This window comes from Lichenostomus cassidix, chromosome 5, assembly GCF_008360975.1.
Source record: "Lichenostomus cassidix isolate B80296 chromosome 5, HeHo_3.0, whole genome shotgun sequence".
NCBI lineage: Eukaryota > Metazoa > Chordata > Aves > Passeriformes > Meliphagidae > Lichenostomus > Lichenostomus cassidix.
Window position 1 is genome coordinate 47,485,390 of NC_139486.1, and position 16,574 is coordinate 47,501,963.

General features: G+C 39.8%; 1 protein-coding gene across 7 annotated transcripts in view; it reads left to right on the forward strand.

Moving 5' to 3' along the window:
- Nucleotides 1-16,089, forward strand: part of KCNQ1 (potassium voltage-gated channel subfamily Q member 1) — a 333,012-nt gene extending 316,923 nt beyond the window's left edge. For all 7 annotated transcript variants that reach the window (XM_085062890.1, XM_085062894.1, XM_085062896.1 and 4 more), the window contains one exon: nt 13,998-16,089. In XM_085062890.1, the coding sequence (XP_084919016.1) occupies nt 13,998-14,201 (204 nt within the window). In that variant the 3' untranslated portion in view covers nt 14,202-16,089. The remainder of the gene's footprint in view (nt 1-13,997) is intronic.
- Nucleotides 16,090-16,574: the final 485 nt, after the last annotated feature.

The following is a 16,574-nucleotide window of genomic DNA, read 5'->3' on the forward strand; positions in this document are numbered from 1 at the left end:
TATTTAGTGTCCCTTCCAACCCAGAACATTCTAGGATTCTATCAATATAGAAATCAACAATTCAGGTACTCTAAACAGGAGCAACTTACACCTGAAAGTAGCTGTGATGCTTGAGACTGAACCCTTTCACATTTCAATGCAGATGTGTCAGAGCTAAAGTTGTTCATCAAATCACATAAAGCCATCCATGAAAATGGAAGAAAAAAATCTTAAGTAATTCTGAATTAATCTGTAAAGTCCCTAGTAGGTACTTTCTGACAAGGTTTTTTCAGAGGTTGCATGATTAAGAAGAATTAACTTCTCCAGAGTAGCTGATTATTCTCTCTCTTGGACTGGGGCAAAAATACTACTTAACAAAAGAGATTAGCAGAAAAAAGAAAACAAATGACTTCATAGTAATCTCTTCCACTCATTCAAGGAAAATATGCAAAGGGAAAATAGGAGATGCCTGCAGCTAAACCATTTTGTGTGGTGATAGCCAGATCTTCCAAGTAGAGCATGGTCTGGCCGCTGTGACCACCAGTGATCAATCTCCAGGAGGAGCAGACTGCAGCTTGCTTCAGACACAGGGCATTGATTCTCTGGTGCTCCCTTCCTGGAGTGCCATTGTCAAAGGGGTCCTTCCTGGCAGATGCTCAAGACTATCCTGGTCCCTCTGTGGAGGATCACCCTTTACATGACAATGAAAGTGGTGTCTCTCATGAGTTGCAGCCCCTGAAAATCCCGTAGCACTCTTTGGCTGTCTCAGACAAGCTTCAGTAGCTTCTTTCTGCCGCAGTGATGTTCTCTCCTGCTTTCCTTGTATCCCTGCTCTTTGCTCCTATCTGTAAAGGCTGTAGAGTGTTACCCTGTGCTGGGGAGCAGATGCTGCCTCCCATTAGAGAGCAGCTACATTTTGTTATTGATTAAACAGGAGTTAGTGCAGCCCTCGGTGGCAGAGGCTTGATGGGAGAGAGCCAAGCACGTGTTCATGCTCCGCCTTTGTGCAATTGATAACGGTTCTGGTAGGAGGTGGAAACAGAGAAGGGAAACGTCACAAAGCTTTATGCTCAAGACTGTCACCACCTCTGCCTGAAGAATCTTCTAGCATTTCATCATGTCTAGACTCTGTGTGATCTCGTGTAGTAGTCTCCTCTATCATAATATAATATTACAAAGCCCGAAGCCCTTTTTAGTTTCGAACAGTAATGGTCATTGCTATCTTCAGAATGAACAGTTCAGGCTACTGCCCAAGAACCAGAAGAATAAGAGGTGGATACACATCTAACATCTGGAGCTGGGCAGATCATTTAGTCTTCAAGCCTGTCATAATGATTAATCAGCTAGAAGGACTGTGAGCCTTTTGCTTCCACCACTGAGCAGTTGCTTATGCTGTCAAGAGATCCACTTTTGAGTCATGGTTTACCAGTCCAAACAAATGCCCAGCCTGGCTCTATTCCTAGAAGAAGTCACTGACAAAGAAATGCACGAAGGATTTTTTGTTATCTTTGTGATCCATTAAATTTTTCAAACATGTTTTTTTATCAGAAACATTTGCTTACTTTTGAAGACATTATAGCTTAAAATGTTATGGAAAAGAGCCTTGGTATTTTAACTGACTCAAAACCAGAGGGAAACCTGCAATGGGAGCAGTTGGGAAAGTTAACCCATGCAGAACTTGTTACCAGTAGCAGCCAAATGATCTGTCTCTTAGTTTTCAAAATGTATGAAGCCTCCAAAATGTTGGGAAATTGGCTTAACACCATAAGGTTGTATTTAAGCAGTAGAATAAAAAGGGAACAGATAGGAGTCTTTAAAATCTAGTTTCTGAGACCTTGGTGTATACAGAAGACCTGTTTTCAAAGTTTCCTTTGTAATAAAGTTGGTTAGAAGGTAACTCTGGAAATAGAAGCTGATATTCTTGCACAGCTGGTTGGCTTCGGAACTTGAAATTTAAAGAAAAATGTCTAAAACTACAAAATGCATAACAAAATAATCACTTCATTCCCCTCGAATTCAACTGGCAGAGCTGTTGAACTCCTGCAGGCATGGTAATGACTTTGTATGACCCATGAAATTTGACTGAAAACCCTTCTTCATTAGCAGTTGGTTGCCTTTGTTGTAGTTTTGCTCCTGGTATCCACAAGATCTCCTAGTTTGCCTTTATGAATAATACCATGACAGCCAACAAGCAGTTTCTTTTCCTTGTAAACATGGGTTTCCACTGGTAAATATATTACATTCTAGTTCACTCATTGGTTATTTGCTGCCTTGTGATTGATTATATCTAACTCAATTTTTTGAAGCACTCAGTAAAAAATGAAATGTAGTTTTGGGCTGACCAAGGCAAGTTGATTTTAGAGAGTGCAGAGCACCTGCATCTTCTCTGGATTTCAGTGGGTTTGCTGGATGCTTAAATTTCTACAAAATGACAGTGTTTTTATTTTTAGAGGATTCAGAAGGAGATATTTCCAGGGATATGATTTCAGCAGAATTGAATGGTTGGAAAGGCTGGGGGAGTAGAGTGGGCTCACAGACTTTTTATCACCACTGAATTTCACCTCTGATCTCTGTGCAGCCCCTGGGAATGAAAAGTGCCTTTGGAATTGTGTGTGGTTTTCTTTCGTTCCACTGAGCTTTCCCACTGAAATTTTCTGTCTTGCATCTGTGTCTTTGTAAAGCTTAATGCAGTGGCAAAACAAGAGGCTGCCTCCTTTCTGAGGGGCAGGCTCAAGCAAACAAGAACACAGCCCTGGTTTTGTGTGTTCAAAATGGGGGCAAACTTGCCACCTTATTTATCACCAGGATTTCTAACCTTCAAATGCCATGGCCCATAAATGACTTCTCCATAATAATATTTATCAAAGTATTTCTGGTCTAATTACTCATGCTGAGCTTGTCCTCTAAAAATTTCTCTTGAAAGAATCTTTTTAAAGATTTTTCTTTTGAAAACAAATTCATGACCACATCAAACAGAGATTCATGTTGCCGTTACTTTAATTACCAGCAGCCCTCAGGGAAAACTCACTCAAAACTCACTGCTGTTGTAATTGCTTCTCTCCCTTTCTCTCCGCCCCTCTTATTCCCCTTCAATTTTTGATTGCTGCAGAAGTCATTGTATGGTTATTAATTTTTTAAGCTCATTTCAGGAACAAAGGGGTTTATGTCCTTTTTTGCCCATCTAGTAACTATCAAATTATAAATAATTAGTAGATTATGGATGCTGAAAAAAGAAGCTGGCAAAAAAACCCACCTTTTTTGAGATAACAGTTGAACTTATCTTGGTTTTTAACTTTTTAAACAAAGAGACAGATAGTGGTGTCCTTCCCTGTGCCATACTTCAAGGTCAGATCCATAACCTGTGCATCTATTCCAGCCATAAAAGCCACTGCACCTAGTCTGGCTTCATTCCCTTTGAAAAGCAGCATGGATGCCTCATTTGGGTGAAGTGCGAAACATAACATAAGCAGTGCTGACCTAACACGACATGATACATGGCAGATTTACTTTAAAAAGAGCAGCAGTCTCAAATCTGTTTTGAATTAGGAGAAGTGTTTGAGGGAAAGAAAGGAAAAAGGGAACCATTTCGTAGCAAGCATCTGAAAAATAACAGTTTGGAGGAAGGAGGAAAAATTGTCAGGCAAAACCTAACAGTTAAATCTGAAAAATGTATTTCTAACACTGGGGATTATGACTGTATATCTTATTCTTTGTTTTTTTAAAAATAAAATCTTGGCAACTTAAGTGCATGCTATGATGGTCCAGAATGAGAACAGCTACTCAATGGTGAAATTATCAGCAGTACTCTGGCAAGAGGTTATTAGTCATAGTCCCAGTATCATAAGAGAGCCAGAGCCAAGGATTCAAGAAGCAAAACATTCCCCTTTGGAGAGAGGTCAAGATTAGTCACTTTTGTTTTCTTTAATGGGGGGAGGGGGATAGTGGGGGTTGGGTTGGTTTGGGGTTTATTTTGTTGTGGAGAAGAGTTTTGCACATATTTTTATGCCAGTTGGGTCTTGTACTCTTTGCTTTTTAACCCTAAAGTGTTGTAAATATGCCACTGTTCCGCACCAGGAACGGGAATCTACAGCGAGGGAAAGCTGTTGTCAGACAGCCAAACTTCTGACAACGAAAGTATGGAGTGATATTCAGAGGCTGTACTGCTGCAGTTAAGCCAGCAGAAAGGGTCCTCCAGAGGCAAGAACCACGGGGAGTTTTCTTCACATCTGTGGAACTGAAGCATCTGAAATACAAGTGCCTGTTGGCTAAACAGGGAGCCTTTCTCTCCTCTGCAGATAGGTATTGGGGTGCTCAACCAGAAGGACCCCACAGAGGAGTGTTTTGCTGAACAAGGATGTGACTGAGAATGAGACAGCAACCTGTTTTCCAACCTCCTGTCTTGATAATAAAATCCAGGAAAGTGCTGTGAAGTTCTCCTTGAGATTGGAAGGTGTGCCCAGGACAGGGAAAATATTTTTAAGGTCTTGTTAGAGCCACTGATCGAAGCTGACGCAAAGAACATTTATTGTATCTGAAGGTGGGCTGCTGACTGTACTGCCTCAGTTTCCCCCACGTTGTGTTGGCAATAACAGGACTTACCTGCTATGTATAGGCTTGTACAGTGCTTTAGATGCACTAATCATGGAATCAGTAGTTGGAAGGGACCAACAAGGGTCATCAAGTCCAATTCTTGGCCCTGCTCATGACCACCATTTATTCTAGAACTCTATTCAATGAACTATTGCACAGAGATAAGGGGCTTTTTCTCCTGGTTCCTTTGATCAGTATTTCCACTGTATTTCGTGCTATCTCAAGCCTGTTTCCCATCCTCCATAAAGTTGGATTTCAATTTAAGTATAATTTGAGAAGCTGTTTGTGATTATGGTGCTGGATGGATACCCAGGGATTTTTGCAGATACATTAACTTCTAACAGTTCTGGTATCATTGATTCACTTGTAAAGAAAGAATCCCTCCCTTCTTGCCAACTCATGTCTTATTTTTAAACAGAAAGGGAGGGAAGTTGTGTCTGGTCAAAGAGATACTGTTTCCTGAAGGTGGGGCTGTAGTTAATGAAGATAAGTTAATTATTGAAAATACCAGAGTACTCAGTTAATAGGATAGGGGGATTTGATCATCTTTAGTTGTTTCTAAAGTTATATTTAGAGACAAGACCCTCAACTTCCCTGGCTTCATGCAAGGAGAGAAAAATATTCCAAGTTCCCTTGTTTATCTACTGATACACTGTTAATTTAGAGGAAAGGGTTAAAAAAATAAATATCTGACCTTTGTAATATTTTAGAGAAAAAAAATTGCTGTATCCTGAGGCAGTGCTGGGCCAAAGACTGTAGATTTTGGATGCTGTTCTAACTTGAAAATTTCCATGTGTTTTAAGTCTCGTCTGATTTATCTAAAACAAGAGTCAACCACAAATTTTAATTGCTTGGCTATAGCCTTCTGGATGCCAGATAGATCTGCGAGCATTGCACACATCTGGGCAATGACTGAGTGGTGGGAGGGTCAGCAGGACTGGCCTGGGAGCCTGGGGAGTAGTTAGCAGGCAGAGGGGCCTTGTGGCCCAAACTACACCTAGAGCTACAGAAAGGCTCTCAGGAAAAGCTGATTCCCAGCAGTTTGGGTGCTTTAAATAAGCCAAATATTTTTGCGAGTTGTTAATAACAGCAACAAAAGCGCTGAACCAAGACTGCAGTTCTCCACTTTCTCTTCTCAAGTGGCAGCTGTTTCCAGTCTCTGCTTCTGACCATCTCCTGCAGCCACATCCATCATAGTCCTCATTTCTGTCTTGGCTACTAGCATTTTAGGTCATTCCAACATTTTTACGCTCAAGCCTTTCTGAATCCTCTCCACTTCTAAAAGAATCACAGAATCATAGAATGGCTTGGTTTGGAAGGGACCTTAAAGATCTTCCAGTTCCAACCCCCTGCCATGGGGACACCTTCCACTAGGCCAGGCTGCTCAGGGCCCCATCCAACCTGGCCTTGAACCCTTCCAGGGATGGGGCATCCATAACTTCTCACTGCAGCTTGTTCCAGTGCCTCACCACCCTCACAGCAAATAATTTCTTCCTTATACCTAGCCTAAAATTCCTCTCTTCCAGTTTTAACCCAGAAAAAAAAACCCCACCAAAAAAAAGAAGTGCTGTCCCAAAATCTTTCCACTTTTTGGGTTTTTGTACTCCCTAAGAGTCCATGACCAAATATCTTTCCTGTAATTTAAGTCTCCTATTTGCCAGAATCCTACCAACCTCCCTGTTAGAAGGAGAGGTTTGTATTCATCTTACTTTGCATCTGTTTGGCAAGCAGCAAGTTATAGACAAATCATCTTGTTAAGGTGACCTGTAAAAAACCAAACCAACTTGTCTGTAACTTTTGATTTCTACTTATTCCTCAAAATTTTCAACATCCTAAAGGAATTGCTGTCTTACAGAAGCACAACATCTGCTGTTGCCACTTGTTTCTTTGTAGGGAAAAATGGCAGTATCATAGAAGAGACAGTTTTGATAACATGCTGCTAATATTCTGTACTTGGTCTGCTGTATTTTTTATTGTATTATTTATTCCACCACATATTACTGAAGTGGCTTTTTCATATCAGTTTTTTTAGATTTTGGCCCATCAGAGCATGTTTCTAATTACCATTGGTTTCTAATATAATTCAGGAGAGACATCTAATCTGAAAAATGACATTATAATTGTAACCTACACTCTTCCAAGAATCATGAGAGAAATGGAGTTGAGTGAATAGTTGACCAGAGATGTCATATTCCCAGAAACTTTGAGGAAGCTTTTAGAAAAGCACGCTTTTCTTTGAGAAAAGGAAAATTTGGAAAAGAAAAATAATTCTCTGCAGTTTAGTTACTTGCTTATCAAAATTGCATTCCCAATCCTAATGGAAAGAACAGATGCATAAATCAACCATGTAATTTCTCCCATTTCCTATAGCTTGAGCATTTGCTATCATAGATTATGTGCTGCACAACCAGGACAAAATTGTTCAAACAAAAAAAAATTACTTTTAAATGCCACAAGCGTTATAGTCAGTAATCAAATGGCCACATGCTGGTGTTGCCAGTTTGTTTTAATTCCCAAAACAATTTTTTAAAAATGTGCGATAAAACTGAGTTTCTATAGAGTACATTAGGAATTTATTGTACAAGTCAAGACCTCCATAATAGTTCCCTGTTATCAAGATAACTTCTGGAGAATCAGAGCCAGCAACTGGTTTATAAATTCTGGTTCTTTCTGAGCTCTGATCCTGACTCAACGACTCAGAATTTTCTCCCCAGGGTCATCACCCTCTGTTGAATGCACAAGCGGCACACCCTGATCAATGGTTAATTCTCAGCAGCTGTTCAAGGGCTCTTACTACAAAAAATAAGTGGTTTTTTTACGGTTTGGAAAAGTGTAAGATAAATATTTTACTTAAAAATACACAGCAAGACGAGAGCAGCAGCAACAGTCTCAGTTTATTGAAAAAACAGAACCATTTTTAGTATCTCGAAGCAGAGATTGTCATTGATAGCTTTATGCAAGAGAGCTGATTTTAGAACTCAGGGTGTAGCAAGTGCCTTTCTTTCCAAAGATGCCTTTTGTCTGAATGTTATCCATTTTATTTGTCAGTTAAGACAATGGTTACAGTGTTCTTATAATATTTTCACTGACTAGAAAGAGACTTGTCCATGTAACCCTCAAAAGCTGTTAATTTTGTTCCTCAGAAGCTCAGCCCCCGTGTTTTCTGAGCAATGATCAATATTACAGTAGAGTGTTTTGTCACTGGCTCCACTTCTTCTGTCCTTCTCCTGGACTCCACTTTCTTCTTTGGCCAGCTCTCAAGAGAAAGTACAGACAGTCTGGAGAGCAAATCTTCCTTCATGCAGATTACATTCTCCTTTAAACACCTCCGTGGCAGGTATATAACCTCCAGCAAAACTGCTGCCTCATCTCTGGCAATGAAATAAACACATTGAAGCCAGAAGTTCTGATAGGGGGTTTTGCAAGGATCCTAGATCTTGGGTATTGCAAATGGAAGGAAGACACGTTCCATGATTTTTGGAGAATGATGCACCTGATGAAAGAAAGAAAGTGGGGTTTTTTTTAATAAAACTGAAATTGTTAATCTCTCCTGCCACTATTTTAGTTATAGAGAAATCTTTAAAATAAATTCTCTGAGAAGATTCCCATACCTATCCCTGAGCTCCTCTAGAAAGCTTCTCCTAACATCACACCTGTTCCTGTCCACAGACCTCTCCAAAATAAACCATTAACTTTTAGAAATGTTGAGATACCAACATGTGTGGGGACTTAGCAGCAAGAGGAGCCAGGGAAGCTGTTCTCTGAAGCTTCCTCAAATATTCTGAAGAACTGAAATAGGAGGAATGCCACCAAAGACAAATGTGATTTATAACCACACCTTTTCTTCCAGAATAAACTCACTGTTGTTAAGTAGCACTGGATACTGATACATTCCCTTATAACATTGCCATTAACAGGTATCCTAAGTTCTGGAATATTTTTTGCCTTTCATCTTCTCTCCAGCTGAGTCACTGGTGTGCCCAGTGATGATTTTGTTGGCAGAAAGGACTTTTTGGTGTGTTTTTATGAGAGATAAAGCTAGCTTATTACTGAGTGTGGTGTTGAACAGCAAACACACTATGGATTTGATACAACATGGAGAGATGGACAAAGAAAGCATCCTTTTTTTTTTTTCCTAGAAGTTTGCTACACTGCAGAGCAGCAGGGTCCTCTTTATGATCAGGCCACCAGGAGTGATAAATACATGAAGGTCTCCCCAATCCTCTTTAGTTATTTTGAAAAACAGTGCCTTAAAGAGTTAGTTCACTTTGAGCTGAAAAGCTGCACCCTTGGGAACAAATGCTACTCAAGATAAGTCAGGGCAGCAGACTTGGGAGTTTAATGTTGTAAAAGCAGCTGAAATTTTCCTTTATCACATTTTCATTCAGCCAAGTGTTGCTTGTGTCCTGGTTTCCCTCTTCTCCTTTAGCAGCTTCATGCTCGGCTTTCTTTACTGAGGACAAGGACAGTCCTCCTGAACCCACTGAGTGAGCAATGTGCTGATTAAAATTCTCTTCATTAAGGACAAACAATCTGTTTAATCAGTCAACCATGTAAAGAACATAGGTAGTTATAAAACACCATTCTCTTCAAAGGGACTATGATTTTTAGCCTTAATAATATTTACTTCTAAAATCTCTGAGGATGAGAATGAAGAGCAGATGAGACAGCTTTAATCAACAGCATTAATCAACCTTGATCTCTCCAGATCATGGAGCAATACTTGGAATAACTTATTAATAATTTGTGGTCTTTGTGGTCTAAAATATGCCAAACTCAAAATTTTGTCCTTCAGCTTCCTGTGGCTGAAAATACTGTTCCACTCAGCTCTGTAATTGTGTCTGTCATTGCTCTTTCCTGGTAAATTCCTATAATTCGTTTTGGGAGTTGGTCTCCAAAGTGCTGCCCTTTAGTTCTCCATTACAGGGGAGCTTATAAGAGACCATTCCCTAGCTGTCCCTGGAGCCAGCCAGGCTTCTGTGTTTTGGTTAGGTTTGGTTTGGGTTGGGTTTTTTTTTGTTTTTAAAAGCAAGGAAATAATTTCATTGTTACATATTAGGTTCCAGATCATACCATGAACTTGTTATGAATGCTTAAACTTACAAAGTGCTTCAAGTTAATGTAGCATGAAGATTTGTGGAATTTTAACAGATAAAAATAATAGATAGACAATTTTAATTGAAAATTATTTTGTTCTTTCAGCGAGAACAGTCTCTGTCTTGTTCAGTAGCACCTCCTGGGAATGCCTTTGATCCCTTTACAAAAGCTGATACCTTTATAAATGCATGTCACTAAGGTTAGAAGAATTGGGATTGTTCAGCCTGGAAAAGAAAAGGCTTTGTAGTGACGTACTTGTGGCCTTCCAGCACCTGGAGGGAGCCTACAGGAAAGATGGAGAGGGGCTATTATAACAGCATGTAATAACAGGACAAAGAGGAATGGCTTCAAACTGAGAGTAGGTTTAGATTAGATACTAGGAATATGATATAATTAAGTATAGGATATTAGATATTGTGGTTCATAGCAACTACATCATCACTGCTACTCCACTGCACGTGGTGTCAGAATAGTCACTTGCTCTGTCATGTTTCAGGGAGAGGAAAAATCTGTTCTGTGACACGGCTACCTTTCTTCATGATGTGATTTTTCTTCATGACTATTCTTCATTTAAGATTTGTGCACTAACCTTTCAATCTTTGTGAATAACTATTTGGTTTGGATTGTTTTTTCCTCAGTGCACTGATGCAATCATGGATGGGATTTTACTCATTTCTGAGAGCTAGATTCAAAACTTTTTTAAAACTTCTCCCCATCTGTGCTCAATCTATGATCCTTGATTTTTTTTTTTAACTTAGAGGATGGAAAAAATTTGTATTCATACAATATTTCAGTAAGACTTAGGAATAACTGTGGTGTGTAATTTCTGAAGTTTCAAACACTGCTTCTTCCCAACAACTGTGAAATACAAAGGAAATTATTTGCATATATAGAATCTGATCATCCAAACATCATGCTTCTAATGAAACATAAATCAGCTACAAAGAGCTTACTTAGTTTTTCCTAAAGGAAACAAATCAGTCTGAGTTATTTTTCTATGTTATTAACAATGTTTGCTGTTTTAAGTAGAGAGATCAGAGTTGTTCAAAGTGGTCAAGATTAGAGCAACATCAGCAGTTTTTCTGTTTGCTTTACTTTTATTCATTCTGGCATCAGAGCTAATTTCTAATTAAGTAAATGTGTTTGAAAGTATGATTCAGGGGAGATGATACATTTCTCCATGCTAAGTGCGTAAAACTGGCTTAATAAAAAGGGTATTGCACACAATGACATTTTTCTAGTGGGTATAATTATCTCTGCAGCAAACAAGTGAATGATGTATTTCAGGATGTGTGTTTGGATGATGACAGGCAGATTGGGCACGATAATAAGCAAGGCTGTTCACCAGCAAGCCGCTTTTTCTGGTACATCAGAGGCCTGTGATAACAGTAGAAGTTGCCTTGTGGTGGATTTTACTTCTCTTTTTTAAAATATCTCATACTTCAAGCAGATACTGCTTTGGCAGAATCAAGGATGGGGGCCCAATGTCCCACTGCTGCCTCATTGGCAAATGTCATCTTTTCTGATCCAGCCCTGAGTAGCATGAGAAGATCAATGTACAGAAACCCAGACTGTATACTTCTCTTGTAATATCCAAAGAATATATTACTATTTGGGATGATTCAGTCCAAGATTGGTACTGAGCCTACTGAAGTCACTGGGAGTCTGTGATTGCCAAAATCTACCACTGACTTCAGTGTGTCTTGGAGCAAGCCCTTCATGGGCACAGAACCCTCTGGGAAACGGAAAGCAAAACTGATTATACAACAATTAAACATCACCAGCTTTCTGGACCTCCCTCCACCAAAGCTCTGTGGCTTTAGAGCTCTACCCCAACAAGCAGGAACGTGGAAGATGAAGGTCTTTACTTTTAATCTCAAATGGCTCAGCTCAATAGCAATTAGCTTCTGCCTCTGCTTCTGTGGGCCTCCTGCACTCCACAGCTGCAGCAGCCAGACCTTGTTGCCTAGAAAAAATTAGACAATTATCTCTGGGAATTTATTTCCCAGCAAGAATATTCACTTCTCACTTCTCCCCAGTACTTCATCACCAAGATGCACAGCTGTTGAAGGACTATCCAGATCTCAGTCCAACCTACTGTCATGTTCAATAGTTCATCACTGCAAGAGTTTCGTAAATGCACGTTTTCCAGATACATCTCCAGTCTGTGTTTCCTCTGGTAATCCCTGCCTGGAATCACAAATTAAGAAATATATACATACAAAAAATCCCCAGTTCATTTAGAATAGCTAGCAAAAAGACATTTCTTGCAGAAGGAAAAGTTGTCCTTCAGACTCTGAAGATAGCTGTTTGTCTGCAGGCTTTCACTGCAGTCCTTCCAGCACAGTTGTCTCAGAAAGCAAAGATACCTGGGGATGCAGCAATGAGGTCTTTTTGCAAGCTTCACTACCACTGGTTTGTGCTGTGACACTTGGAGCATCACTAGTTTGCGATCTGTAATGGGCACCATTTGGGCAAAAGGTATCTTTTTTTAAGGGAGGGAGCAAATAGTAATGAAATGAAAACCTGATTATCTGCTCAGTTTTCCATCTGTATTTCCTTCTAGAAATCTTGAACTTATCTGTGCTTCAGCTTTCTCATTTCATAGAATCTCATCTTTCAACAGCCCTTTCCATCCAGAATTACTAGTGTTTCATGTACCATCTAGGGTGCTTTGCCTAATGTTTTCAAAACCAGCTGCGAAGTATAAATCTCTGGCACCTCATATTTTTAAATCACTGTATCTGCTTCCCTACCAGTTGTACAAAGTGTTTGAAAAAACCCAGCATTTTCTCTGTGGTAGAAAAACATTTTAGTCTCTGCTGAAATCCTCCAGGTTTGTTGATGTTCTGCTCAGCCTTACTGTCTTTTACTATCCTGTGTGATACTTGGATGGCAGCCAGGCACATATAAATTGCTCCCACTCATGCTCTCTCTGGCAGTTTTATGTGCCTTTCACTACTTTCTAGCAGATATTTTAGGCAACAATTTATTCCTATCACTTTTTTTTTCTGCTTGCTTTCTTTTCCCTTTCTAAAATATATTGCATCTTATTGCCTAGAATTCACTCAGTGTTTTAGGATCCCTGTGTATCAATGGGTCAGAGACTGCAATGACAAAATTGAGGCTTTCTAATTATGAGTCAAGAAGGGAGTAGAAGGCCAAAAGGCCTTTATTACTGCCCAATTTCAGTGCTTTTGCCATGCCATGGGTGAGAGAGTGGGCAGAACTTTGAAGCTGGAAGTGCCATCTTCCTCTGGGGATATCTTGCTCAGTACATGGATTAAGTGCAGAGAGAAGGCTTCCAATGCCAGATAAAAGGGGTGACATCAGTTACTTCTTGACTGGGAGATGCAAGAAACCAGAGACTGGATCTGTGGTGCTCCTAGCAACATGTAATTCACAGTTTTCCTCTGAGTACCACAAATATATGCCAAAAAACATCCATAACCTAACCCCTCTAAAATCAGATTTTTCATTATATTTTCTCCTAAAGATTAGAAGAAAGAGCAGGAAAAAAGGGGGGGGAAGAGAGAAATGAAATCATTTAAGGAGCTTCTGTCTAAAGGCAGAAGAAAATGAGCATTGTGGATACAGGCTGACCCCCTGGAGTCCCCCCAGTTAAGAAATTAGTTTTCAGCCTTCTTGGAATTCTTAGTTTCTGTCTTGCTGGGGATCATGTCATTCAAATGATAATCATAGGGAATGCTGTGTCACTGAGTTTTGAGAGCATAAAACTGAATCATGTCCCACTCCCAACCCTTGCCTGGGTCCCCAGCTGCTATTCACTCATGGCAGCAAAAACACCTGTGGGCATTTTGTGGCCTGAGTTGTTAATTGAGCCCAAATGTAACAAAGCACATCACTCAGTCCCACCTTAAGAGCTGATTAGATCACTGCAAGTCAAGCAGTTATTTTCTAGTGCATATTGGAATTATTAATGCATAGAGCATGCTAGAAGTTTATCACGTTTTCAAAAAAAAAAAAGAAAATTGACACAATAGTAACAAAAAAAAGAAAACCACAGCAACTCAGTTCTGGGACTTCGGTCTCTATTCCAGCATATCTCTTTAAAATCCCATTTGTCATGTGTTCACCCAGATATAAAATGTGTGTGAAAGCACATACCAGAGGTGAGTATTAACAAGCTTGTCCTCATCCAACTCTGGCCTATTGCATTAAATTTCTAATGATCTGTTGGATGAACTGTGAATCTGTGGTGTCTTCACAGAAGTTGTTGTGATCCTAGTTAATATTGCATGTATATCACCTGGTTTGTTGCAATTTCCTGGCGTGCTGCTATTGAACAACTCTCCCCTTTGCCTTTGTAGGTTACACAAATGGACCAGAAGCTGAACCTCATCACAGACATGCTGCATCATCTGGTTTCCCATCAGCAGGGGGATCAGGGGAACAACAGAGCATCTCAGAGAGGCAACAACAACGTCAGTTCAGATCTTTTCCTCCCCAACAACACCCTGCCCACCTACGAGCAGCTGACAGTTCCGGGAAGAAACGAAGATGACATATCCTGATGTGGTACAAGTCTGGGTTGGGTTCTTCCTACGTTTCTCCTCTAAATGGGACCGAGCGTTGAGAACCTGGGAGAAACTGAGTTCATCAGCCAACCAAGAAATCATGCAACTGCAGTTTCTACACCACTAGTCTCCAATATGCTCTTCTAAAGTTACCCACAGTAGCCAAAGGATTGCCAGGCTGTCTTCCACCAAGCAAAATTTCTGGAAGCTCCACGTTGATTTTGTTCCTGAACAAATGATCACAACTCTTTGTTTCTCAAAAAGACCAAAATAATGTCAAGACAGGCAAAATGGCAAGGATTTAGAGCTCCTGTAATAATAATAATAATTAAAGTAATAATAATATTCTAATAATACTTGAACTTAGATGGAGAAAAAATGCATTCTGTTTATGAATCTGCAGATGGCAATTTATTTCTACTGCTAAGGTTTTTAAAACAAACTAGGATAACTTATGTTGTTTTTGTTGTATAAACATACACTAACATTCTAGACAATAACAAACCACACACTGAATGATCTTCCTTTTCTGTTTTATTTTATTGTTACTACATAAACAGTTATCAGATAATGACCAGATTTTTAAAATCTGTTTTTCTTCAGGGAGGAACTAATCCTTAATCTGGAACAATACTATTTATAGTGGAAAGTGCTATAGATTTTCTAAGATATCAGTTTTTCATGGGGAGACAATAAAGTATTATATAGCAAAAAATCATTCTGCTTTCTAGAAAACTGTTGCCAAAGAATTTATATATAAATGGAAAACACAGTGGTCTGAATGTACTTGTCCTGACATAGCATTTTAAAAGGAGAGCTTTCTACTTCTTTAATCTACTGGGTTTTAGCTTAGAGACGCCGAGAATAATACAAGGGGCTGAAGTGTCTGGACTTCACTGGCCAAGTGCTTGAGCTGGCCACTTAGAGAACATCCATGATCCTTGCAGGAACTGAAGCTTCAGTTCAGGAAAGCATCTCCCATCCACACAGCACAAATGACAATTTTGATGTTTTCATGAGTAATGTCTTGAGAAACTCAACTCCTACAAGAGTCAGTTGGTTTTGACAAGTGCCAGCTCTTTATTTAGAGAATTGAGGGCCTCAGCTACAACCCATGGGGCTGAACCACATTGCCCCACATGATGACTGCAGAGAAACCAACAGTGTTGGCTCAGCGTGAGTTCTCAAAGACACAACATGAGCAGGAGTTGGGCTTCAGTTGCTAGGGCTGAAATTACTGAGCCCTTGCAGAGAGTCAGCACCTGAACCATATCAGTCTTTAAAGCTATCAGGAAAAGCTGTTTAGTCCAACAGTGGTGGTAGTGGTAGTTCATACTGCTGGGAAGAAGAGAGATACAGAGATTTATCAGCTCTTGCACTTAGAGCACCAAACACATCCAGTGCACCCTGTTCCCCTCACTGCAGAGCCTGTACCCCTCACTGGTCCCTCTCCCTCTCCTGGAAAATTGATGCCCTAAAGCCTCACACCTTAGCACAGCAGCTAATATTACCATCTTTTAGCTAATGTCTTTGAGCAGTCTGAAATATGGATGCATAATGAATGAGATCACAGGGAACCATCTTGTAGGGCTGCTCACATTCTGGGCTTTCTATTCAACATTTCATCTCTTTCACTTGGACTGCAGAGAAAGTATCCTGTGTTTGACTTCACAGATTCTGTTACAATTATCCAGCCTCTCTGTTGTACAGTAGATAAATGTTAAGGGTGTAGAAATTTACAGGCATAGAGAGGAATTGTATCTGGGCATTATGTTTTCATAGAAATCAAAATTATTCTGATTATTTTGAACATTTTTAAAATGAGATTATGTAATTTCAGGTTATCAATCAGCCTGTTAATTTCCTAATAAAATACAGGACAAGAGTACCATGTCTTTTGGTTATTCTAAAATCCAGACACTTGATACACCCATGAAAGCTGCTGGCTTTTCTTTTCTCTGTTAGCTCACTGTACAGTGTAAATATGCCTTATTTGCAATGCATAACTGTAAACCTTCTGCTGATTCTTAACTGGAGAAATAAAAGAAAATCTGGACTTTTATCACCTGGGATGACTTTGGAGGGAGAGGTGTGTCATGTAGCCCTGGCTGGAAGCAGACAGGTCTGTGCATTTCTAGGGGTATTGTCTTAACCAGAAAATATGTCCATTCCTGCCTGTTTGTTCCCAAGACCATAACTGCATTCTCTCTTTGGCATCTAATCTTGGTGATAACAGTCTGGCATAGCAAATACTATTCAAAACATAATTTCCCTTTCTTGTCAGTTGGTCTATGACCATCTGAAAGTCTCCATTACCAGCATCCTCAGAATCACTGGATATTACAGGTTTTCAAGGCTGGGGGCGACTTA